The sequence below is a fragment of the Homalodisca vitripennis genome, chromosome 3 (assembly GCF_021130785.1).
Source record: "Homalodisca vitripennis isolate AUS2020 chromosome 3, UT_GWSS_2.1, whole genome shotgun sequence".
NCBI classification, from domain to species: domain Eukaryota; kingdom Metazoa; phylum Arthropoda; class Insecta; order Hemiptera; family Cicadellidae; genus Homalodisca; species Homalodisca vitripennis.
Window position 1 is genome coordinate 16,921,345 of NC_060209.1, and position 20,106 is coordinate 16,941,450.

General features: G+C 39.4%; 1 protein-coding gene across 2 annotated transcripts in view; it reads left to right on the forward strand.

The window, feature by feature from the left end:
- The window catches only part of LOC124356643, a 115,823-nt gene that overhangs the window by 56,139 nt on the left and 39,578 nt on the right, over positions 1-20,106 (forward strand). Inside the window, exon 3 of one of the 2 annotated variants that reach the window (XM_046807766.1) lies at positions 6,473-6,518. The exons of the other annotated variant lie outside the window; for it this stretch is intronic. Within the exon in view, the coding sequence (XP_046663722.1) occupies positions 6,473-6,518 (46 nt within the window). The remainder of the gene's footprint in view (positions 1-6,472; positions 6,519-20,106) is intronic. 2 annotated transcript variants of the gene reach the window in all.

Below are 20,106 nucleotides of genomic sequence, written 5' to 3' on the forward strand. Positions count from 1 at the left end.
CTCTTTATACTTACTTAATATCAAAAATTATTTTTGATATTATAAAAATGTTAAATGTTAAATAATTTCTAAATAGAAAAATTGTTACAATGGTTAATTCAATATTATGTCACATACAAAATTATATATATATATATATATATTATATATATATATATATATATATATACATACATTGAACGTATTGAAACAAAGTCATTCAAAGCACGTAAATAGAAATTCAAGGGGTAGTAGCGTCAGTGCAGTTGAGTGGATAGAAACAATAGTGAGTCAGTGACACTATAGACAACACTCAACATACAACTGAATCTAACAGCAGTTCACATGGTATGGTGTATCTTCGGGACTTCGGATATTGAAAGTATATCTTAATGTTTTGCCACTATGTATTCCCAACCATTCAGGCGTTAGCCAAAACGCCGAACATTTTACATAATTTTCAAAAGTTAGGAGGACAGGAGGACAAAATTAAAAAGGAGGAGATTGTCCTCCTAGACGGACGTATGGCCACCCTATTTGCAAGCTTCATATCAATTCTGTCATGTTAACTGACCTCTGTGACAAACCGCAAGGATAATCACAGTATCTAATCCAGAATAAAGGAATATTCACTCATTGTTTTGTAATAGACAGCTATTTATTAATTCATTCTTGAAGTAATAGTTTATCACATCTTTTAAAGCTGACTTGAGCTACTCACTTATACCGGAAAGACAGTTGTCACCATTTAAGGAAGTAGGCATACCGATTTTGAAGTGCTACTTGTAACTCTGCCGCTTCGTACGCCACTGTACTGTGTTGTGTGTTTTGGTTATGGGAAATTGTTTGCCTTATGTTAGACATTTACCGGTATCAAGTGTGAACTAGCAAGTGATAACAGAACAATAAATTTGCGTAGAAGCTTTAGAGGAGGAAGACTACATATATGAACTGTTTCTCAAAAGGAAAACTGCAAAGATTTTCAATTCGGGAAATTTGGAGGTAAATTTAGTTTTATCCCCGGGCGTAATGGAGGTGTCACACTGAGATCTATTGCGAATGACTCCGTGTAAAGCTCTAAATCGTCCCTGACTCCAATAGCACTCCTTCACTTAGCCGCCGAGAAGTAGAGCATTGCTAATCCACATTACTTGGGTGCAGGAAGGAGCCGTCTGCACGGTGATCCTTGTTACTCGGAGTTTCCCACAACTTCGTGAGAGATCTCTCGGAACGAGGGAAAAACTTGCGTTTCACTGGAACCGAGAAGTAGAGTACTGCTAATCCACATTACTTGGGTGCAGGAAGGAGTCGTCTGCACGGTGATCCTTGTTACTCGCAGTTTCCCACAACTTCGTGAGAGATCTCTCGGAACGAGGGAGAAACTTGTGTTTCACTGGAGCCGAGAAGTAGAGCAGTGCTAATCCACATTACTTGGGTGCAGGAAGGAGCCGTCTGCACGGTGATCCTTGTTACTCGGAGTTTCCCACAACTTCGTGAGAGATCTCTCGGAACGAGGGAAAAACTTGTGTTTCACTGGAGCCGAGAAGTAGAGCAGTGCTAATCCACATTACTTGGGTGCAGGAAGGAGTCGTCTGCACGGTGATCCTTGTTACTCGCAGTTTCCCACAACTTCGTGAGAGATATCTCGGAACGAGGGAAAAACTTGTGTTTCACTGGAGCCGAGAAGTAGAGCAGTGCTAATCCACATTACTTGGGTGCAGGAAGGAGTCGTCTGCACGGTGATCCTTGTTACTCGGAGTTTCCCCACAACTTCGTGAGAGATCTCTCGGAACGGGGGAAACACTTGTGTTTCACTGGAGCCGAGAAATAGAGCAGTGCTAATCCACATTACTTGGGTGCAGGAAGGAGCCGTCTGCACGGTGATCCTTGTTACTCGGAGTTTCCCACAACTTCGTGAGAGATCTCTCGGAACGAGGGAAAAACTTGTGTTTCACTGGAGCCGAGAAGTAGAGCAGTGCTAATCCACATTACTTGGGTGCAGGAAGGAGCCGTCTGCACGGTGATCCTTGTTACTCGGAGTTTCCCACAACTTCGTGAGAGATCTCTCGGAACGAGGGAAAAACTTGTGTTTCACTGGAGCCGAGAAGTAGAGCAGTGCTAATCCACATTACTTGGGTGCAGGAAGGAGCCGTCTGCACGGTGATCCTTGTTACTCGGAGTTTCCCACAACTTCGTGAGAGATCTCTCGGAACGAAGGAAAAACTTGTGTTTCACTGGAGCCGAGAAGTAGAGCAGTGCTAATCCACATTACTTGGGTGCAGGAAGGAGCCGTCTGCACGGTGATCCTTGTTACTCGGAGTTTGTATCTCTCGGAACTGTGTTTCACTCTCAGTGCTAATCACATTACTTGGGTGCAGGAAGGAGCCGTCTGCACGGTGAACTCGGAGTTTCACACGGTAAAGATGAAGTGCACGAGAGCAGTAGAGCAGTGCTAATCCACATTACTTGGGTGCAGGAAGGAGCCGTCTGCACGGTGATCCTTGTTACTCGGAGTTTCCCACAACTTCGTGAGAGATCTCTCGGAACGAGGGAAAAACTTGTGTTTCACTGGAGCCGAGAAGTAGAGCAGTGCTAATCCACATTACTTGGGTGCAGGAAGGAGCCGTCTGCACGGTGATCCTTGTTACTCGGAGTTTCCCACAACTTCGTGAGAGATCTCTCGGAACGAGGGAAAAACTTGTGTTTCACTGGAGCCGAGAAATAGAGCAGTGCTAATCCACATTACTTGGGTGCAGGAAGGAGCCGTCTGCACGGTGATCCTTGTTACTCGGAGTTTCCCACAACTTCGTGAGAGATCTCTCGGAACGAGGGAAAAACTTGTGTTTCACTGGAGCCGAGAAGTAGAGCAGTGCTAATCTACATTACTTGGGTGCAGGAAGGAGCCGTCTGCACGGTGATCCTTGTTACTCGGAGTTTCCCACAACTTCGTGAGAGATCTCTCGGAACGAGGGAAAAACTTGTGGTTCACTGGAGCCGAGAAGTAGAGCAGTGCTAATCCACATTACTTGGGCGCAGGAAGGAGCCGTCTGCACGGTGATCCTTGTTACTCGGAGTTTCCCACAACTTCGTGAGAGATCTCTCGGAACGAGGGAAAAACTTGTGGTTCACTGGAGCCGAGAAGTAGAGCAGTGCTAATCCACATTACTTGGGTGCAGGAAGGAGCCGTCTGCACGGTGATCCTTGTTACTCGGAGTTTCCCACAACTTCGTGAGAGATCTCTCGAAACGAGGGAAAAACTTGTGTTTCACTGGAGCCTAGAAGTAGAGCAGTGCTAATCCACATTACTTGGGTGCAGGAAGGAGCCGTCTGCACGGTGATCCTTGTTACTCGGAGTTTCCCACAACTTCGTGAGAGATCTCTCGGAACGAGGGAAAAACTTGTGTTTCACTGGAGCCTAGAAGTAGAGCAGTGCTAATCCACATTACTTGGGTGCAGGAAGGAGCCGTCTGCACGGTGATCCTTGTTACTCGGAGTTTCCCACAACTTCGTGAGAGATCTCTCGGAACGAGGGAGAAACTTGTGTTTCACTGTAGCCGAGGAATATAGCAGTGCTAATCCACATTACTTGGGTGCAGGAAGGAGCCGTCTGCACGGTGATCCTTGTTACTCGGAGTTTCCCACAACTTCGTGAGAGATCTCTCGGAACGAGGGAAAAACTTGTGTTTCACTGGAGCCTAGAAGTAGAGCAGTGCTAATCCACATTACTTGGGTGCAGGAAGGAGCCGTCTGCACGGTGATCCTTGTTACTCGGAGTTTCCCACAACTTCGTGAGAGATCTCTCGGAACGAGGGAAAAACTTGTGTTTCACTGGAGCCGAGTTGTTGTGAAAGCCACCACTAACGCATCAAAGAAAGCAATAGCCGGTCTGAGCTTTTTTGTACTTCGTGTAGCGGAGTCTCTTTGTTCAAAACCCATTGTTCATTTACAAAATTCTTAAAAGTATTGAAAATAAACAAAAGACCGCCTCGCAAACAGCAAAAACCGGGATATTTCAGTGTTCTTGAGATGTAAGAGTAATATCCTTGACTTTCGGCGCGGAATTGATTACACCCCCTTTATGTGTAATTCCGTTTTATACGTTAGATGTCAGTTTTGATTATTTTTATTTAAATACAACTGGTGTTTAATTTAATACACTTGTACTTTTTATTGTTTTGACAATTACTTAATACTGGGCGCAATAATAAATTACAAATGTGCAAAAGTAAAGAATTGATGTATCTTGTTCAGTACACATTGTACTGTGTGTACTATTTCTAAGTATATTAATACTAACAATTATAACTATCCATAAGTTATTACTATCCAAGTATGTAGGTAGAATAATTTTTAACCGTGGGTTTTAAATATATTAATAATAATGCTTTAACTAACAAAATTTGTAGGTACAGTACACTTTCAACCGTGTGTACTGTTTTAAATATATTAATACTAACTTTGTTACTAACACAATCTGTAGGTACAATACACATTCACCGTGTGTACTTTTTGGAATATTAATTACTAACGTCATTACTAACAAAATGTGTAGGTACAATACACATTCAATAGTTTGTACTGTTTTTAAATATATTAATACTAACGTTATTACTAACAAAATATGTAGGTAAAATACTATTTCAACCGTGTGTATTATGCCTAAATATATTAATACTAGCAAAATATTAGGTACAATACACATTCAACCGTGTATGCTGTGCCTAAATATATTAATACTTAAGTTATTATTAACAAAATCTGTACGTACAATACACATTCAACCGTTTGTACTGTACCTAAATATATTAATACTAACGCTATAACTAACAAAATCTGTAGGTCACGGCTACCCTTTCATCTTTCTAATTGACTTTTTATATTTGATTTCTTTTAATTTTCCTGAGACTGTACCAACTCACTGATCTTCTGAATGGCCAGCGGTAAAAAATCAGGCTCGAGCCTAAAATACTTGAGAATATGAGGTTTTACTTAGGCCTATGTGTGCAAGAATAAGACAGCGGATATATAATTTTCGCACAACGTGAATATTTGTCAAAGCTGCAATTAAGAAAAAAATCTAAAATATTATATACGCGTTTGCGATGAAATGGATGTCTCATAGGAAAAGGTGTAACCTGAAGTTCTTATACGTTACGTACTGTGACCGTGCAGATCGAAACAACCGTTGTCTTAAAATACATCTCTTCGTCCCCAATATATTCGGAGTAGGCTAATATTGAACAGTTTTGTGATTTACAGTTTTGGCTGATTTTCTCGAAGCGCCGGTGGCTCTAAGAAGTTTACGGTCCAATTAGATTTCTATTTTAAGCCGTCTACCACTTAAAGCAAGGTCAGACTTCTGTATAAATTAGACGCCGTCATTTAGGATGCCACGCTAATAAAAATTCAACCTCTTTTACTGGCTTTTTTAATCCAAAATAAATATTTTTATATTTAAAAAAAGAAAAGAAAAGAAAACGTATTTGATTATTCCAAAATGTATTAGGTATTTTATTTCTGAGATTGAAAAACTTGTCCGACATCCATTCCTCAGAGGGGGTGGGGGGTGTTCGAATAGACATTTGAAGTAAAATGATTTTTTTATAATGAAGTCTGTCTGCAGGTTACAGAATAGGCACATTTCCCCCTATACCCGGGGTACTGATGCTTTCTACATGTTCGTCTGATAAAAAAATAACTGCTTGTGGATTTCTCGTTAAGTGGCCTAACTGCTCATAGAATAAAGCTGACCTTGAAAATGTAACTAGTTTTGTACTTATTTATACCTTATCAATAGTTCTTATAAATAGTGGTTTTAATAGTTTTAGACCACAAGGAACAAAATGTTTGCGGTACAGAATACCGTGAAGAGCAAACATATTGTGAGCATTGAAAAATTCCGATTAGTTGACATGCAATAATAGCATAGCAATGAGGAGTGAAGCAAATTGTCAATTGCAAATATATCGTTATCGACGCCGCAGTGCAGTTATTAGAAGCGGTATTAGCACTGATAACGGCACTATCGCGACTACTTTTTTACGATATCGGTACACAAGCAACGTTCGCTCGTATCTCGACATTTAGGGCGAAGCTGATAACCGCTGACAGATAGAGAAAAATTAAATTTGCACTGGTAACAACACTTGAAGAGTGCGAAGTCGTGTGTCAGCAAGGGCGGCGGCGCGGCCTACTCGGACCCAGGTTACGCTACAGAGTATTTCACTCCGGCTCGGCTCCTACTCATTTGAGTAAGTTGTAAATTGTAATAATTAGAAAGTTATAATGTGGCGTTGCGTGCTTCTATCGTTCGTCCTATAGACGCTCTATGTGCTCATCAATTTTGTTTTCAATCAAATTAAGGTTCAGTCTGTTTGCATGGTGTAAGATGGTTTTTTTCTCTTACTGATGTTGTTATGTGGTTCCTTCATTGATGTTAAATCGAGTTAATTCTGGGATCAGTATGGAAAACTAAAGTTTATTTCTTTTCCAGGTGAGTATTACCTTTCATGGTGAGAGTCGCTGTTCTTTAGCACTGAGTGAGTACCTGATTTATTATGCACTACAGTATTTAGTTTAAAGTAGAATACAGTATTACGTAAACTGCAGTATTTGGTTGTCATTTTAAATTTAATTCGAGTCAAAAATATTTTGAAAAAGTTTTATTTGTAGTTTTACAAACGTAATGTATAATGTGACAAGCTACGTCCAAGTTGCACGAAGGTTGTTGAAGGACAACACTCTGACTTGTCTTGAGATGAAGTAGCATGTCCATTCATAAACGTAAGGGAACGCGATGACAACCCGGCGGCCAGTAATACGGACAAGACGGTATTGAGCCAGTCTGTTGAAGGATATACTTGCTTTGTCGCAGCCGACGTGTGCTGGTTTCGTGAGATGAGGTCGTTCTACAGAACACCATTCCGAAACGTAAGGAACGCGATAAAAAGTCAACGGTCAATAATACGGACAAGACGGTATTGAGCCAGTCTGTTGAAGGATATACTTGCCTTGTCGCAGCCAAAGTTTGCTGGTTTCGTGAGATGAGGTCGCTCTACATAACACCATTCCGAAACGTAAGGAGCGCGATTACAAGTCAACGGTCAAAAATACGTATTGAGCCAGTCTGTTGAAGGATATCCTAGCCTTGTCGCAGCCGACAATGAGTTGATTTCGTGAGATGAGGTCGTTCTACAGAACACCATTCCGAAACGTAAGGAGCGCGATTACAAGTTGACGGTCAAAAATACGTATTGAGCCAGTCTGTTGAAGGATTAGCCTAGCCTTGTCGCAGCCGACAATGAGTTGATTTCGTGAGATGAGGTCGCTCTACATAACACCATTCCGAAACGTAAGGAACGCGATTACAAGTCAACGGTCAAAAATACGTATTGAGCCAGTCTGTTGAAGGATATCCTAGCCTTGTCGCAGCCGACAAATGAGTTGATTTCGTGAGATGAGGTCGTTCTACAGAACACCATTCCGAAACGTAAGGAGCGCGATTACAAGTTGACGGTCAAAAAATACGTATTGAGCCAGTCTGTTGAAGGATATCCTAGCCTTGTCGCAGCCGACAATGAGTTGATTTCGTGAGATGAGGTCGTTCTACAGAACACCATTCCGAAACGTAAGGAGCGCGATTACAAGTTGACGGTCAAAAATACGTATCGAGCCAGTCTGTTGAAGGATAGCCTAGCCTTGTCGCAGCCGACAATGAGTTGATTTCGTGAGATGAGGTCGTTCTACAGAACACCATTCCGAAACGTAAGGAACGCGATTACAAGTCAAACGGTCAAAAATACGTATTGAGCCAGTCTGTTGAAGGATATCCTAGCCTTGTCGCAGCCGACAATGAGTTTGATTTCGTGAGATGAGGTCGTTCTACAGAACACCATTCCGAAACGTAAGGAGCGCGATTACAAGTTGACGGTCAAAAATACGTAATCGAGCCAGTCTGTTGAAGGATAGCCTAGCCTTGTCGCAGCCGACAATGAGTTGATTTCGTGAGATGAGGTCGTTCTACAGAACACCATTCCGAAACGTAAGGAGCGCGATTACAAGTTGACGGTCAAAAATACGTATCGAGCCAGTCTGTTGAAGGATAGCCTTAGCCTTGTCGCAGCCGACAATGAGTTGATTTCGTGAGATGAGGTCGTTCTACAGAACACCATTCCCGAAACGTAAGGAGCGCGATTACAAGTTGACGGTCAAAAATACGTATCGAAGCCAGGCTGTTGAAGGATAGCCTAGCCTTGTCGTAGCCGACAATGATTGATTTTCGTCGTGAGATGAGGTCGTTCTACAGAACACCATTCCGAAACGTAAGGAGCGCGATTACAAGTTGACGGTCAAAAAGTACGGACAAGACGGTATTGAGCCAGTCTGTTGAAGGATATAACTTGCCTTGTCGCAGCCAAAGTTTGCTGGTTTCGTGAGATGAGGTCGCTCTACAGAGCCCCATCCTAAAACGTAAAGGGAACGCGATAAAAAGTCAACGGTCAATAATACGGACAAGACGGTATTGAGCCAGTCTGTTGAAGGATATACTTGCCTTGTCGCAGCCAAAGTTTGCTGGTTTCGTGAGATGAGGTCGCTCTACATAACACCATTCCGAAACGTAAGGAAACGCGATTACAAGTCAACGGTCAAAAATACGTATTGAGCCAGTCTGTTGAAGGATATCCTAGCCTTGTCGCAGCCGACAATGAGTTGATTTCGTGAGATGAGGTCGTTCTACAGAAACACCATTCCGAAACGTAAGGAGCGCGATTACAAGTTGACGGTCAAAAATACGTATCGAGCCAGTCTGTTGAAGGATAGCCTAGCCTTGTCGCAGCCGACAATGAGTTGATTTCGTGAGATGAGGTCGTTCTACAGAACACCATTCCGAAACGTAAGGAACGCGATTACAAGTCAACGGTCAAAAATAGTATTGAGCCAGTCTGTTGAAGGATATCCTAGCCTTGTCGCAGGCCGACAATGAGTTGATTTCGTGAGATGAGGTCGTTCTACAGAACACCATTCCGAAACGTAAGGAGCGCGATTACAAGTTTGACGGTCAAAAATACGTATTGAGCCAGTCTGTTGAAGGATATCCTAGCCTTGTCGCAGCCGACAATGAGTTGATTTCGTGAGATGAGGTCGTTCTACAGAACACCATTCCGAAACGTAAGGAGCGCGATTACAAGTTGACGGTCAAAAATACGTATCGAGCCAGTCTGTTGAAGGATAGCCTAGCCTTGTCGCAGCCGACAATGAGTTGATTTCGTGAGATGAGGTCGTTCTACAGAACACCATTCCGAAACGTAAGGAGCGCGATTACAAGTTGACGGTCAAAAATACGTATCGAGCCAGGCTGTTGAAGGATAGCCTAGCCTTGTCGTAGCCGACAATGAGTTGATTTCGTGAGATGAGGTCGTTCTACAGAACACCATTCCGAAACGTAAGGAGCGCGATTACAAGTTGACGGTCAAAAGTACGGACAAGACGGTATTGAGCCAGTCTGTTGAAGGATAGCCTAGCCTTGTCGCAGCCGACAATGAGTTGATTTCGTGAGATGAGGTCGCTCTACAGAACCCCATTCCGAAACGTAAGGGAACGCGATTACAAGTCGACCGCCAGAAGTTGAGGAAGTAATTAGATCAATACCAGAGTGGATTATTTTGTCAACTCCTATATAAAGTCAACTTAGAAGACCCAATTTGCAGCAAAGCGCTTAGCGACCGACAGTCACTTCTAAGCGGTCCGGAGTGATTAATCACAACTAATTGTCAAGCCGCTTGGTAGCATAAAATACTCATTTGAGTGATTTATTTTAACAGAATTGCTCAAATTTGAGAAAAATTGTATTACGCACTGTTGTTGTAGTTTAGGATTGTTTTTGTATACCTATTGTTTACCTACAGTAGAGATCACAATACTTTTGTTGTTTTTGTGATTTTTAACTTGTTATTTAGTAATTTTTAAACCCTAACAGTCCACTGTAGCCATATGGATAGGACGGTGTTCACACTAAAAAAATTTGGGATAATAAGTTTTAAGTGTGAATTGATTTGCGTTACATACGGTTTTAAGTGGCAATCGCAATGCGATGTTGTCTTACTGCACGGACGAATGTATTATTTTATCTGTTGTAAATCTATTTGCCAACTTGAATGGCAATTATTTATCTCACGAATGTTTTGTTTTGTGTTTTACACGGTGCGCTGGTAGTAAACTCAACGGCTGGAAAATTCCTACGACCAGTGTGCGAGTGTTGGCTGGTGACTGTTGCCCCCACGCGCGCGCGCACTCAGCAGATTCTGTTACCCGGTTGTTTCCGGTTATATTATGGCAGACTCAGCGTCTGACCCTACTAACCTGCAGTTCACTCACTACTCACTATCGCCGACCATGTGTTGGGAAACACCAGCGCTGCGCTGTCGTTAATCCTTATCTGAGTCGGATTCTAGACAAACGATCCATCATCATCATCCGTCGAAACTGGCTTTATTAGATCCGGGTTCTCGTTATAATATCGATTCAAGTTAAACCCCCATTAGTCCACAATCGTGTACTCAATAAATGGATATTATTAGCGTAGTGACATATTTTTTTATAAACGAATTAACATACATTTACGTAATGGAAAATTTCCAAAATAATTTGGGAACGAACATTTTTCCGTGGAGAACACTCTGTTCTATTTTGCGTAGCCATAATTTACTGGTGTATACGTAGAGAATACGTTATTTAATGTAAGAAGTTTACTGTTTCCTGTAGCGAATGCTTATAAAATATAAAATTAATCGTAATTAAACAACCCAGGAAAATTACTTCTTAATGTAGGAAGTTTTACTACTTATTCACCAAAGTAATACACATTATTTAATATTTTGCGTAGTAAATACACTAATTTATACACAATTGTATGCATTATTTTATGTCTGACGTTTTGTGGAGGATTGTGAAGGAAACAGGATTTTTTCTGGCAATTTGCCGTCGTTCAGTGATATAAAAAGTCAGTAACGTTGTGTTTCGAGATCTGCAATCTGATCTCTTCTTCAGGTAAATAACTAACCTAACACATAATTACAAACCAGGCTAAAATAAACAATTCGTACCAGAGCGTTGTGACACGCGTAAGTCAGGAATCACAACCACCATGTTGTGTGTTAACTCCACTAACTCTAAAATATGCAATTTATAAAACACTAAACACAGAGTACAGGTCACAATAGGTCTGCATTCGTCGACAAACCACCTACCAGTGGTTCTTACTGGTTTTTTTGTACCACTGAACGATGGCAAATGTTCGAAAACATCCTGTTTCCTTCACGTTATTTTATGACGATAGTTTACTATTGATATGGGGAACATTCTTTTTATTACAGATTTAACTGTTTTTTACAGAAAACATTAATTTAATGTTAAATATACTTGGTAATAATTAAATATAATAGGGAGCAATTATTGTTTTTTTTTGTACCACTGAACGATGGCAAATGTTCTTAAAAATCCTTTTCCTTCACGTTATTTTATGATGATAGTTTACTATTGATATGGGGAACATTCTTTTTATTACAGAGTTCACTGTTCTTTTTACAGAAAACATTAATTTAATGTTAAATATACTTGGTAATAATGAAATATAATAGGGAGTAATTATAAGTTTGCCATGCATAAGGGAAGTACGTTATTTTGTGTAGTGAATTAATTAAATATATATTAAAAGAAGATGCCCTTACTAATTCATCAACGCCTAGTAAAACCCGTGAAATATGGAGTCAATAAAGTTAGTATACTTTAGTGACTAGTGCAACGGTACTTTTTTCAATGAAACCCATCAACGCATAAGCGAGGACGATCACGTTTGAGGTACGTTTGCACAAGCCGGGAGCAACAAACATGTCACAGTTGAGAGGCATCAGCTGTTTGTTGCTCCCGGCTTGTGCAAACGTACCTCAAACGTGATCGTGCTCGCTTATGCGCTGATGGGTTTCATTGAAAAAAGTACCGTTAAATTTGTTATAAATTTTTTAAAAATAGTTGATACCTTGGACATCTTTTATAATTATAACTGGTTTTTTCCCGTTATTTGACTTTCGACAGTCGCCATTGTTTTAATATTAAAGCAGACCACGCCAATATTTTTTAAGTTTCCTCTTATTTATTAATTTCTATGTGTTATATTTGATATACGTAGCTTTACTAGTTCTAAAGATATTAATAATAAAAAAAAAAAAAAAAAAAAAAAAAAAAAAAAACGAAATGTAGGCTAGCGACGAACTTTCTTTATAGCTTTTTTTTTAACGATGAGCACTATCAGCCACGAAGTATGTGACATCCTTTTGTGAACACCCTGTATTTTATATATTTTTGTTCGCATTGAAATTTCTCAGTTTGCTTGTGTAAAATAATATTTTTGTGTACTATCACTGCACTGTGTAATCCATTACTTATTAATGTGTGTCTTACGCGTTATTGCTAATAGTAAACTTAAAACGCTTTAAATTCAGTTAGTTTTGTCTTGTTCGAGTGACAAATTTTTTCAGCGAAGGTGTTTTTGTTATAAATATTGTAGGCAGTGTTCCCTCAAAATGTACAGTATACCTGAAACAATTTAAATATGAACTTCCTGTTTTTGTATTTCATGCTTTAAATATCTTTTGTTATTTATTTTATATTTCTTGATTGATATATAGAATTTATATTCTTCTTTTAGTGATAACTCCACAACTGACTAATTTTAATGTTTTAAAAATGTGTTATTTACTATACATTTTATAGTGCATAACATTATAATGAATGTGAATCTTATTAAAAGAATGTTTCATATCAATGCTATTCTGATTCTGTATTAATTGATACATAATTTTGTTGATCTCATCATAATGACGTGTATTTAATATTATTATATCGATGATACAAATCAAATTAAAAGAGTCTCCTTTGGATAGCACAAATTCTTGATGAAACGGTCAGTCGATGTTAGTGTTGTAATAAAAACACATTGGGTACTGAAATTACCGTACATTATGGAGTAAGAATGTGTTATATGGCAGTATCTTAGTTGAAGTTTGAAAATATATTTATAATTAAGTAAATTATATATTCATAATTTTTCATACGAGGAGTGTCTAAATGATGTTAAAAACTTAAATATGTTAAAATAATGGCGGATGAAGGTACGTTATTTTGCAGCCTTTCTAATTTGAATATACAGAGTGTCCCATAACTCTCTGGACAAAGGTATACCACGTTATTGCTCAGGTAAAGACAAACGTATTTCACCATATGAACATGGGTCTCCGATGCTTAGTTTCATATCTGTCTGTCTGTATGTGTTTTTTATAAACAAATTAATATCTTAAAAAGTAATAAATTGCATTATACAAAATATGATTCAAATGTTTGTGATGACGAGGCCAGTTACTGAAAAGAATACCATGAAATTATCTGTAGTATTTTCAAAATGGCGGACATTGAAACTTTTAAACTTTGAATTTCTTGAAAACTTGTAGTTTAAGAACGACAAGAATAACAGTTTTTAGAGAGTTGTATCACAAATCTAATGACACCAAAATTATTTAAATCAAATTAAAGGTAACTGATTTAGAGCAGTTATACTGTGACAAGACATGGCCCACGTTGAGGTTCTCAAGCGAATAGCCAACAATACAAACACTGAATAAACGGCAGCTCTCATTATTGTTTTTGCACATTGGGTGTTGCAACAATCTTTATCCAACTGGGCAGCTTGTAGTTGAAGGGCAACACCTGCCTGTGAGGGCAGATGTTCGTGAACCACCGTTCTGTGCCTACCAGTTCGGTAGTTTCCCCTACCTCTATTCCATACGAATGCATGTCTTGGCCAGTTGTCATGGTACATTTAGACATACAGAGCAATGTTGTTTCGAAAATGTAGAGACTTGGCAGAGCCAACAACTGCAACGTTTTGAAGGCGTCTCTTTAAGAGTCTCTGAAATTCAAATGAGCGATTATTCGAATCGCTTGCTTTTGCAATTTGAGCACTTCTGCAAATTGAAATCCGCCATCAAATTGTGGAATCCCTCGAACGATTTTCTTTTCTTTACTAATGGGGTTCACCAAATGTTTTCTTTTGCTAATTGAAGGGCAGGACTGTAGTCTTTACGGTTTCTATTATTTCAATGTTTCCCTGACGGAGGTTGCAACTGAGCTGAAATACGAGATGCAAACAAATTCGTCCTTCCATCCGCTGGATGGACGTTTGTGGTGTGGAGTAGTACCCCGTGGACGTCCAATATACAAAATCCATCCATCGGATGGTTAGACTTTCAGTATGAGACGGTCTTTATACTGAGTCTCTTTAAGGCCGAGGCTCCACTAGCCATCCACGAAACTTTGACGTCATCCACGCGCCGTCATTTTGTCATTGATTTCAAAGAACTATCGGAACTTCTTTTATTTGAATATGACCATGAGACGACTGAATACAGTTCTTGTCTCTTGTGTCACGAGAATTCCGAAGGATGGGTTCTAAAGGAAACCCGAATGTTCTTGGAAAAGACGCCCCTCTTCCCCGCCCACCCATCATGCGCGCACGCGCAGATCCCTTGGCCCATCTGTAGTAATAATAATAATAATAATAATAATAATACATCTTTATTACGTTCACAATTTAAGAACATTGTATACAATCGTCAATATAGTACTTGTAGTAAAATAAATTGAACTGTATAAATCAATTTAAATACACGTCATTTCAGCCATTAAATAGTTTTCAGCTATGCTGATTACAATTCTGAGGACAGAACTGAAGGACTTGACCAAATCATTTCAATTAACTTCAACGGCTCATCATAAACTCTTCAACAGAGTAGAACACCCTCGACACCAATCGAGGAACCAAATAAGTTTCTCAATCAAGCTTTGAATTTTTAGGATCATTTAAATTTTTTCTCATAAGGGAGCTTATGACCTTACGTCAACCTCGGATGGTAAACGTTCGAACGTCCCATATTGGTGAACGTCCCTGCCTTGGACCAACTCACACTTGCATCGGCAGTGCAGAGCAACCTCAAGGATGTAGAGACAGGGCAAGTCAGCAATTCAAACTCCCTGAAGGAATGTTTACACGAATCTCTGAATTTCAATTTTGAAATTATTCGGACCCCTTTCTTTTGAATTCTAAATACTCTTTCAAATTTGTATTTAGAACAGCTGCCCCACAGTCTCAGCCCGTATGTTAAATGAGGATATACATACATACATATATATATATATATATATATATATATATATATGTATATATATATATATATAAGTAGATGTAGCCTGATATTTTCATATCTAGCACAAGGATAATCGAGCATCATGAAAAAAAACATTTTCCGTCGTTGTAGTCACTTTGATTCCCGAACATTCGAGAATCTGTACTGTCGGTATTACAGCAAGTATATTCGTGTGTACACGGCTGTGTTATAGCAGTAAGATTGCACGAGAATCTGTACTGTTGGTATTACATAAAGTATATTCGTGTGTACACGGCTGTGTATAGCAGTAAGATTGCACGAGAATCTGTACTGTTGGTATTACATAAAGTATATTCGTGTGTACACGGCTGTGTATAGCAGTAAGATTGCACGAGAATCTGTACTGTTGGTATTACATAAAGTATATTCGTGTGTACACGGCTGTGTATAGCAGTAAGATTGCACGAGAATCTGTACTGTTGGTATTACATAAAGTATATTCGTGTGTACACGGCTGTGTATAGCAGTAAGATTGCACGAGAATCTGTACTGTTGGTATTACATAAAGTATATTCGTGTGTACACGGCTGTGTATAGCAGTAAGATTGCACGAGAATCTGTACTGTTGGTATTACATAAAGTATATTCGTGTGTACACGGCTGTGTATAGCAGTAAGATTGCACGAGAATCTGTACTGTCGGTATTACATAAAGTATATTCGTGTGTACACGGCTGTGTATAGCAGTAAGATTGCACGAGAATCTGTACTGTTGGTATTACATAAAGTATATTCGTGTGTACACGGCTGTGTATAGCAGTAAGATTGCACGAGAATCTGTACTGTTGGTATTACATAAAGTATATTCATGTGTACACGGCTGTGTATAGCAGTAAGATTGCACGAGAATCTGTACTGTTGGTATTACATAAAGTATATTCGTGTGTACACGGCTGTGTATAGCAGTAAGATTGCACGAGAATCTGTACTGTTGGTATTATATAAAGTATATTCGTGTGTACGCGGCTGTGTATAGCAGTAAGATTGCACGAGAATCTGTACTGTTGGTATTACATAAAGTATATTCGTGTGTACACGGCTGTGTATAGCAGTAAGATTGCACGAGAATCTGTACTGTTGGTATTACATAAAGTATATTCGTGTGTACACGGCTGTGTATAGCAGTAGCCTAAGATTGCACAACATCGTTTTACGTGTCTAGCGTATTCTGACGGCAGACGAAGGGGGCAGTAATTATGTCTGGATCGGTGATGATGGCCAGTAGTAAGTCAGTAGTAGGGGAGATGCGATAGACAGCTCGCCGCTGCCGCTACCGCCACTACCTACCGGGACCGCCAAGGTCGTATGACGTCATCGGCCGCTCGGTCTGACAGTGAACAGCTGTTGTCTGTCAGTCCGTCTGTGGGTCTGGAGGCGCCCCCTCCACTCGGGTCGTGCACTTGCCTCTCTGTGTCGTGGCGCCCAGGCCTTCCTCGCTCGCTACTCTACATCTGAGCTCTACAGGTGAGTTATTACGTGTATTGTTGAAAATCACATTAAAGGTCGTAGGGGGTTATTAATTATTCTCTGTGGTAACCGGAGGACATAGCCTACCGCCTCTGTAAGAAAATTGAAATGTCTTTTGTAGCCACCATTTTGACGACAAAGCGTTTAAGTGCATTTCGCGTCTTAACATTTGTTTAGCTTTGTATTGTACTTAAGCCGCGTTCACACCGGAGTTGCAGACACGTGATTACGACAGTTGTTGACAACTTTTCACTAAACGTCTTTTATTTTGTCGGCAACAATATGTGTTGCAGACAGCGTCTGCAACGCAGTTTTTGTTTTCCACCGAGACTCGGTAAAGATAAAAGAATTGCGACTTGTGTCGCCAACATTTGCCGTCGACAAAAGTTGCAGACATCCCCTCCCCGCTCCCTCCGCCCGTACAGAACCACGTATGGAGTGCAATATTGGGAGGGATTAAAAATTAACAAGCAGAGGTATAAAACAAATTACGGAACGTAACCACACAATTTTACAAAAACATTAGTGGTTCAGGAGTATCTAAAAAAGACAAAAACCAGTTACCTGCCAACAGATCCCAGTCATCTTTATTTAAATATTTTAATAAGTCACTTCCATTGAACACAGATCTTGCGTTTAAAGACGGCCTTGCCCAGTACCTACGGGGTGCTCGTTGGTTAGCTAAAATCACACATCGTGCTGCTGCAATCACACATCCTTCTCTATCTTGACTGAGTGTTTCGCTTTCGTGTTGCAAACAAAAGTTTTAAGACACAGAAGGAACCCTGTGTTTTGTCTGCAACATTGAGTCGTCTACAAAATGTCATAATCGGAAAATCGCACACAAATTGTCTTCAACATCTGGTGTAAACGCGGCTTTAGAATCACACTATTCGGTGGTAATTAGACCACTCGGGTTCGAGCTTGGATCGGTGGTGAACAGAGTTATCAGGAGAGCGTTACGACACTGACGTAACGACTATCATCTATCCCCGCGAGCACGGCACGCACGCCGTACTCGTGTCGGTATCTCAGTACGGCCCCCAGATAGCCGCTGGGCACGGGCCCATTAACGTCATCTCGCACTTCATCACTTACACTTATCGCCACACTAAGAGTTTTCGTGTTCCAGCCGCATTTGTCGCCGCTTCCCCGGCCAGGATACGCGAAACAAATTCGTTTCTGTGGTGGTATCTTTGTCTAGGCGCGGCGCGGTTCGGTTTCACGTGACAGCCGTACCTGTCTACCACAGCGTTTATGACGTCAGTCACAGTTCGAGCATGTTAACAATAAAATATTACATTAGCACGTAATAAGTACGATTTACCTTTACAGTAGTCATTGCTTGCCTTCGCAATTCTCTACTTAACCCTCCAGCGTCCATCATATTTTGTAAAATGCATACCCGTTTTGTGAGATATTGCAGATTGTCCTTGTAAAAGTTATAATAAATATGAAGTGTTATCTACCACCTTCTTTAGCAAAGAACTTTTCTTTCAGACTGTGTAACTACGGAGTCAGAAAAACAATGTCTAAGTTTAGAAATTAAAAAAAGTTAAACAAAAAACAAACTTTTGCAATAAAGTACGCCTATGTAGTAATTGAAATATCACAAACATTTTAAATTCAGAATAGCAAAATTGTATGAAATTTTTGTCCTGAAGACAGAAATATATAATGTTGAACTGTTTAATTAATTAAAAAAAGATATCTTTATGAATAAGTGCACATTTTAAATTTTGTCCTATTTATGGTAGTTTATGTAACACATTGATATAAAAATGTTCTTACTTTTTATATTATCCTAAATATAGGAGCAATACAACATTTAGAATAGTCTACTTCAAGAAATATTTGCCATGGACAACATAGAAATATACAATACTGTAAGTTTTTTTTAGAAATTCATAATATCTACGTGTATAGAGGAAAGTCAAAATAATGATTATCTTCTATGAAAACATAAACAACATTTACATTCAATAATATCTTTTCTAACAATTAGTGAGTACATAACAACGAACTGAAACGAAAACAAGGGTTAACATAGACTGTAAACAGCGAAATTCATACAAGTATATCTGAGCAAAAACAAACACTGCAAACACACTTTTCTTGGAAACAGCTGATCAAAATGATTTAGAATATTGTTTGGTATAGAGTATGAGAAATCGAAAAACCATTAAACATAAAGAAAAACTCATGGGCTTTCAAACGGTATAGGTTATAATACGATTTGATCGATATTAGCGTCGTCAAAATGAGTTTAAAGACATAAACATTTTTGACGATGACGTTTAGTGAATATCTGAGTCGTCAAAAATATTGATAATGGCCGCTTGAAGGGTTAATGTTATTAGAGGATTACTATACGGTATGTTAATGGCAATGAAATAATACTCTGAGTTGAAAAGATATTCGTCGAAAATTAAAAACTTTTGGTTGGAAATGTTTTAGTAATTTCGCTGGTCCTGAACATGGCGGACTTAATTGTAAACGAAACTTCCGTTAAAATAATATTTTCGAATAGATTTAATATTATTCTGGGACCGATTTGATAAATACAGACAAACGTGATATGGACAGTCGTGGCACAAATTTGTAAACTTCACTGAAGATGTGCAGAACAACGTTTTGTGTCAGAGTTGAGAATATTGGCATTTCCCAACTCACGTCTTCAATACTGTGATAATTACATGTAAATATGTCAGTTAGTAAAAACTAATAAATTTGGAGGTTAAAACATATTTGAAAAATTGAACGACGAGTTGATAGCGAAAAAGTGCAGTGCGCGATCTACAGTAAGTGCAGTAGAAACTATTGACCTAAATACGTACGAAAGCTCGGGCTGTACAAAGGTAATTGCGACCCTTTGCCGTATTGACCCTCCATCGCTGTTTAGGTTAGCTGTAGACGTTTGCACTTTCGTATTGTACGACCATAAAACACCAACATGTCCCGTTGTTATCACGTAAATATGTTACAGTTAATATTGTGGGTAGTCACGATGCTAAAGCATCATTTAACACTTAATTTAACTGTGATGTTAAGATACCAATGTACTCGGAATTTCTTTATATTTCCGCTGATAAGCCTTCTACTGTATTACTAAGTGTGGCAATGATCCATACACTCATAATGAATGATTCTGTATGTTATTTGTGTTTATATACAGGGTGTTCAGTAAAAGTGTTCCAATACTTTGGAATGTTGTCCTACAAATAAAAATGAGCAAACAGCTGATACCTCTCAACTGGGACATGTTTGGTGCTCCCGGTTTGTGCAAGCGTATCTGTAAACTGGTCGTGATCGCTTACGCGTTGATGGATTTCGTTGGTAAAAGTACCATTGGAATTGTCATACAAATTTCAAAATAGTTGGTTTCT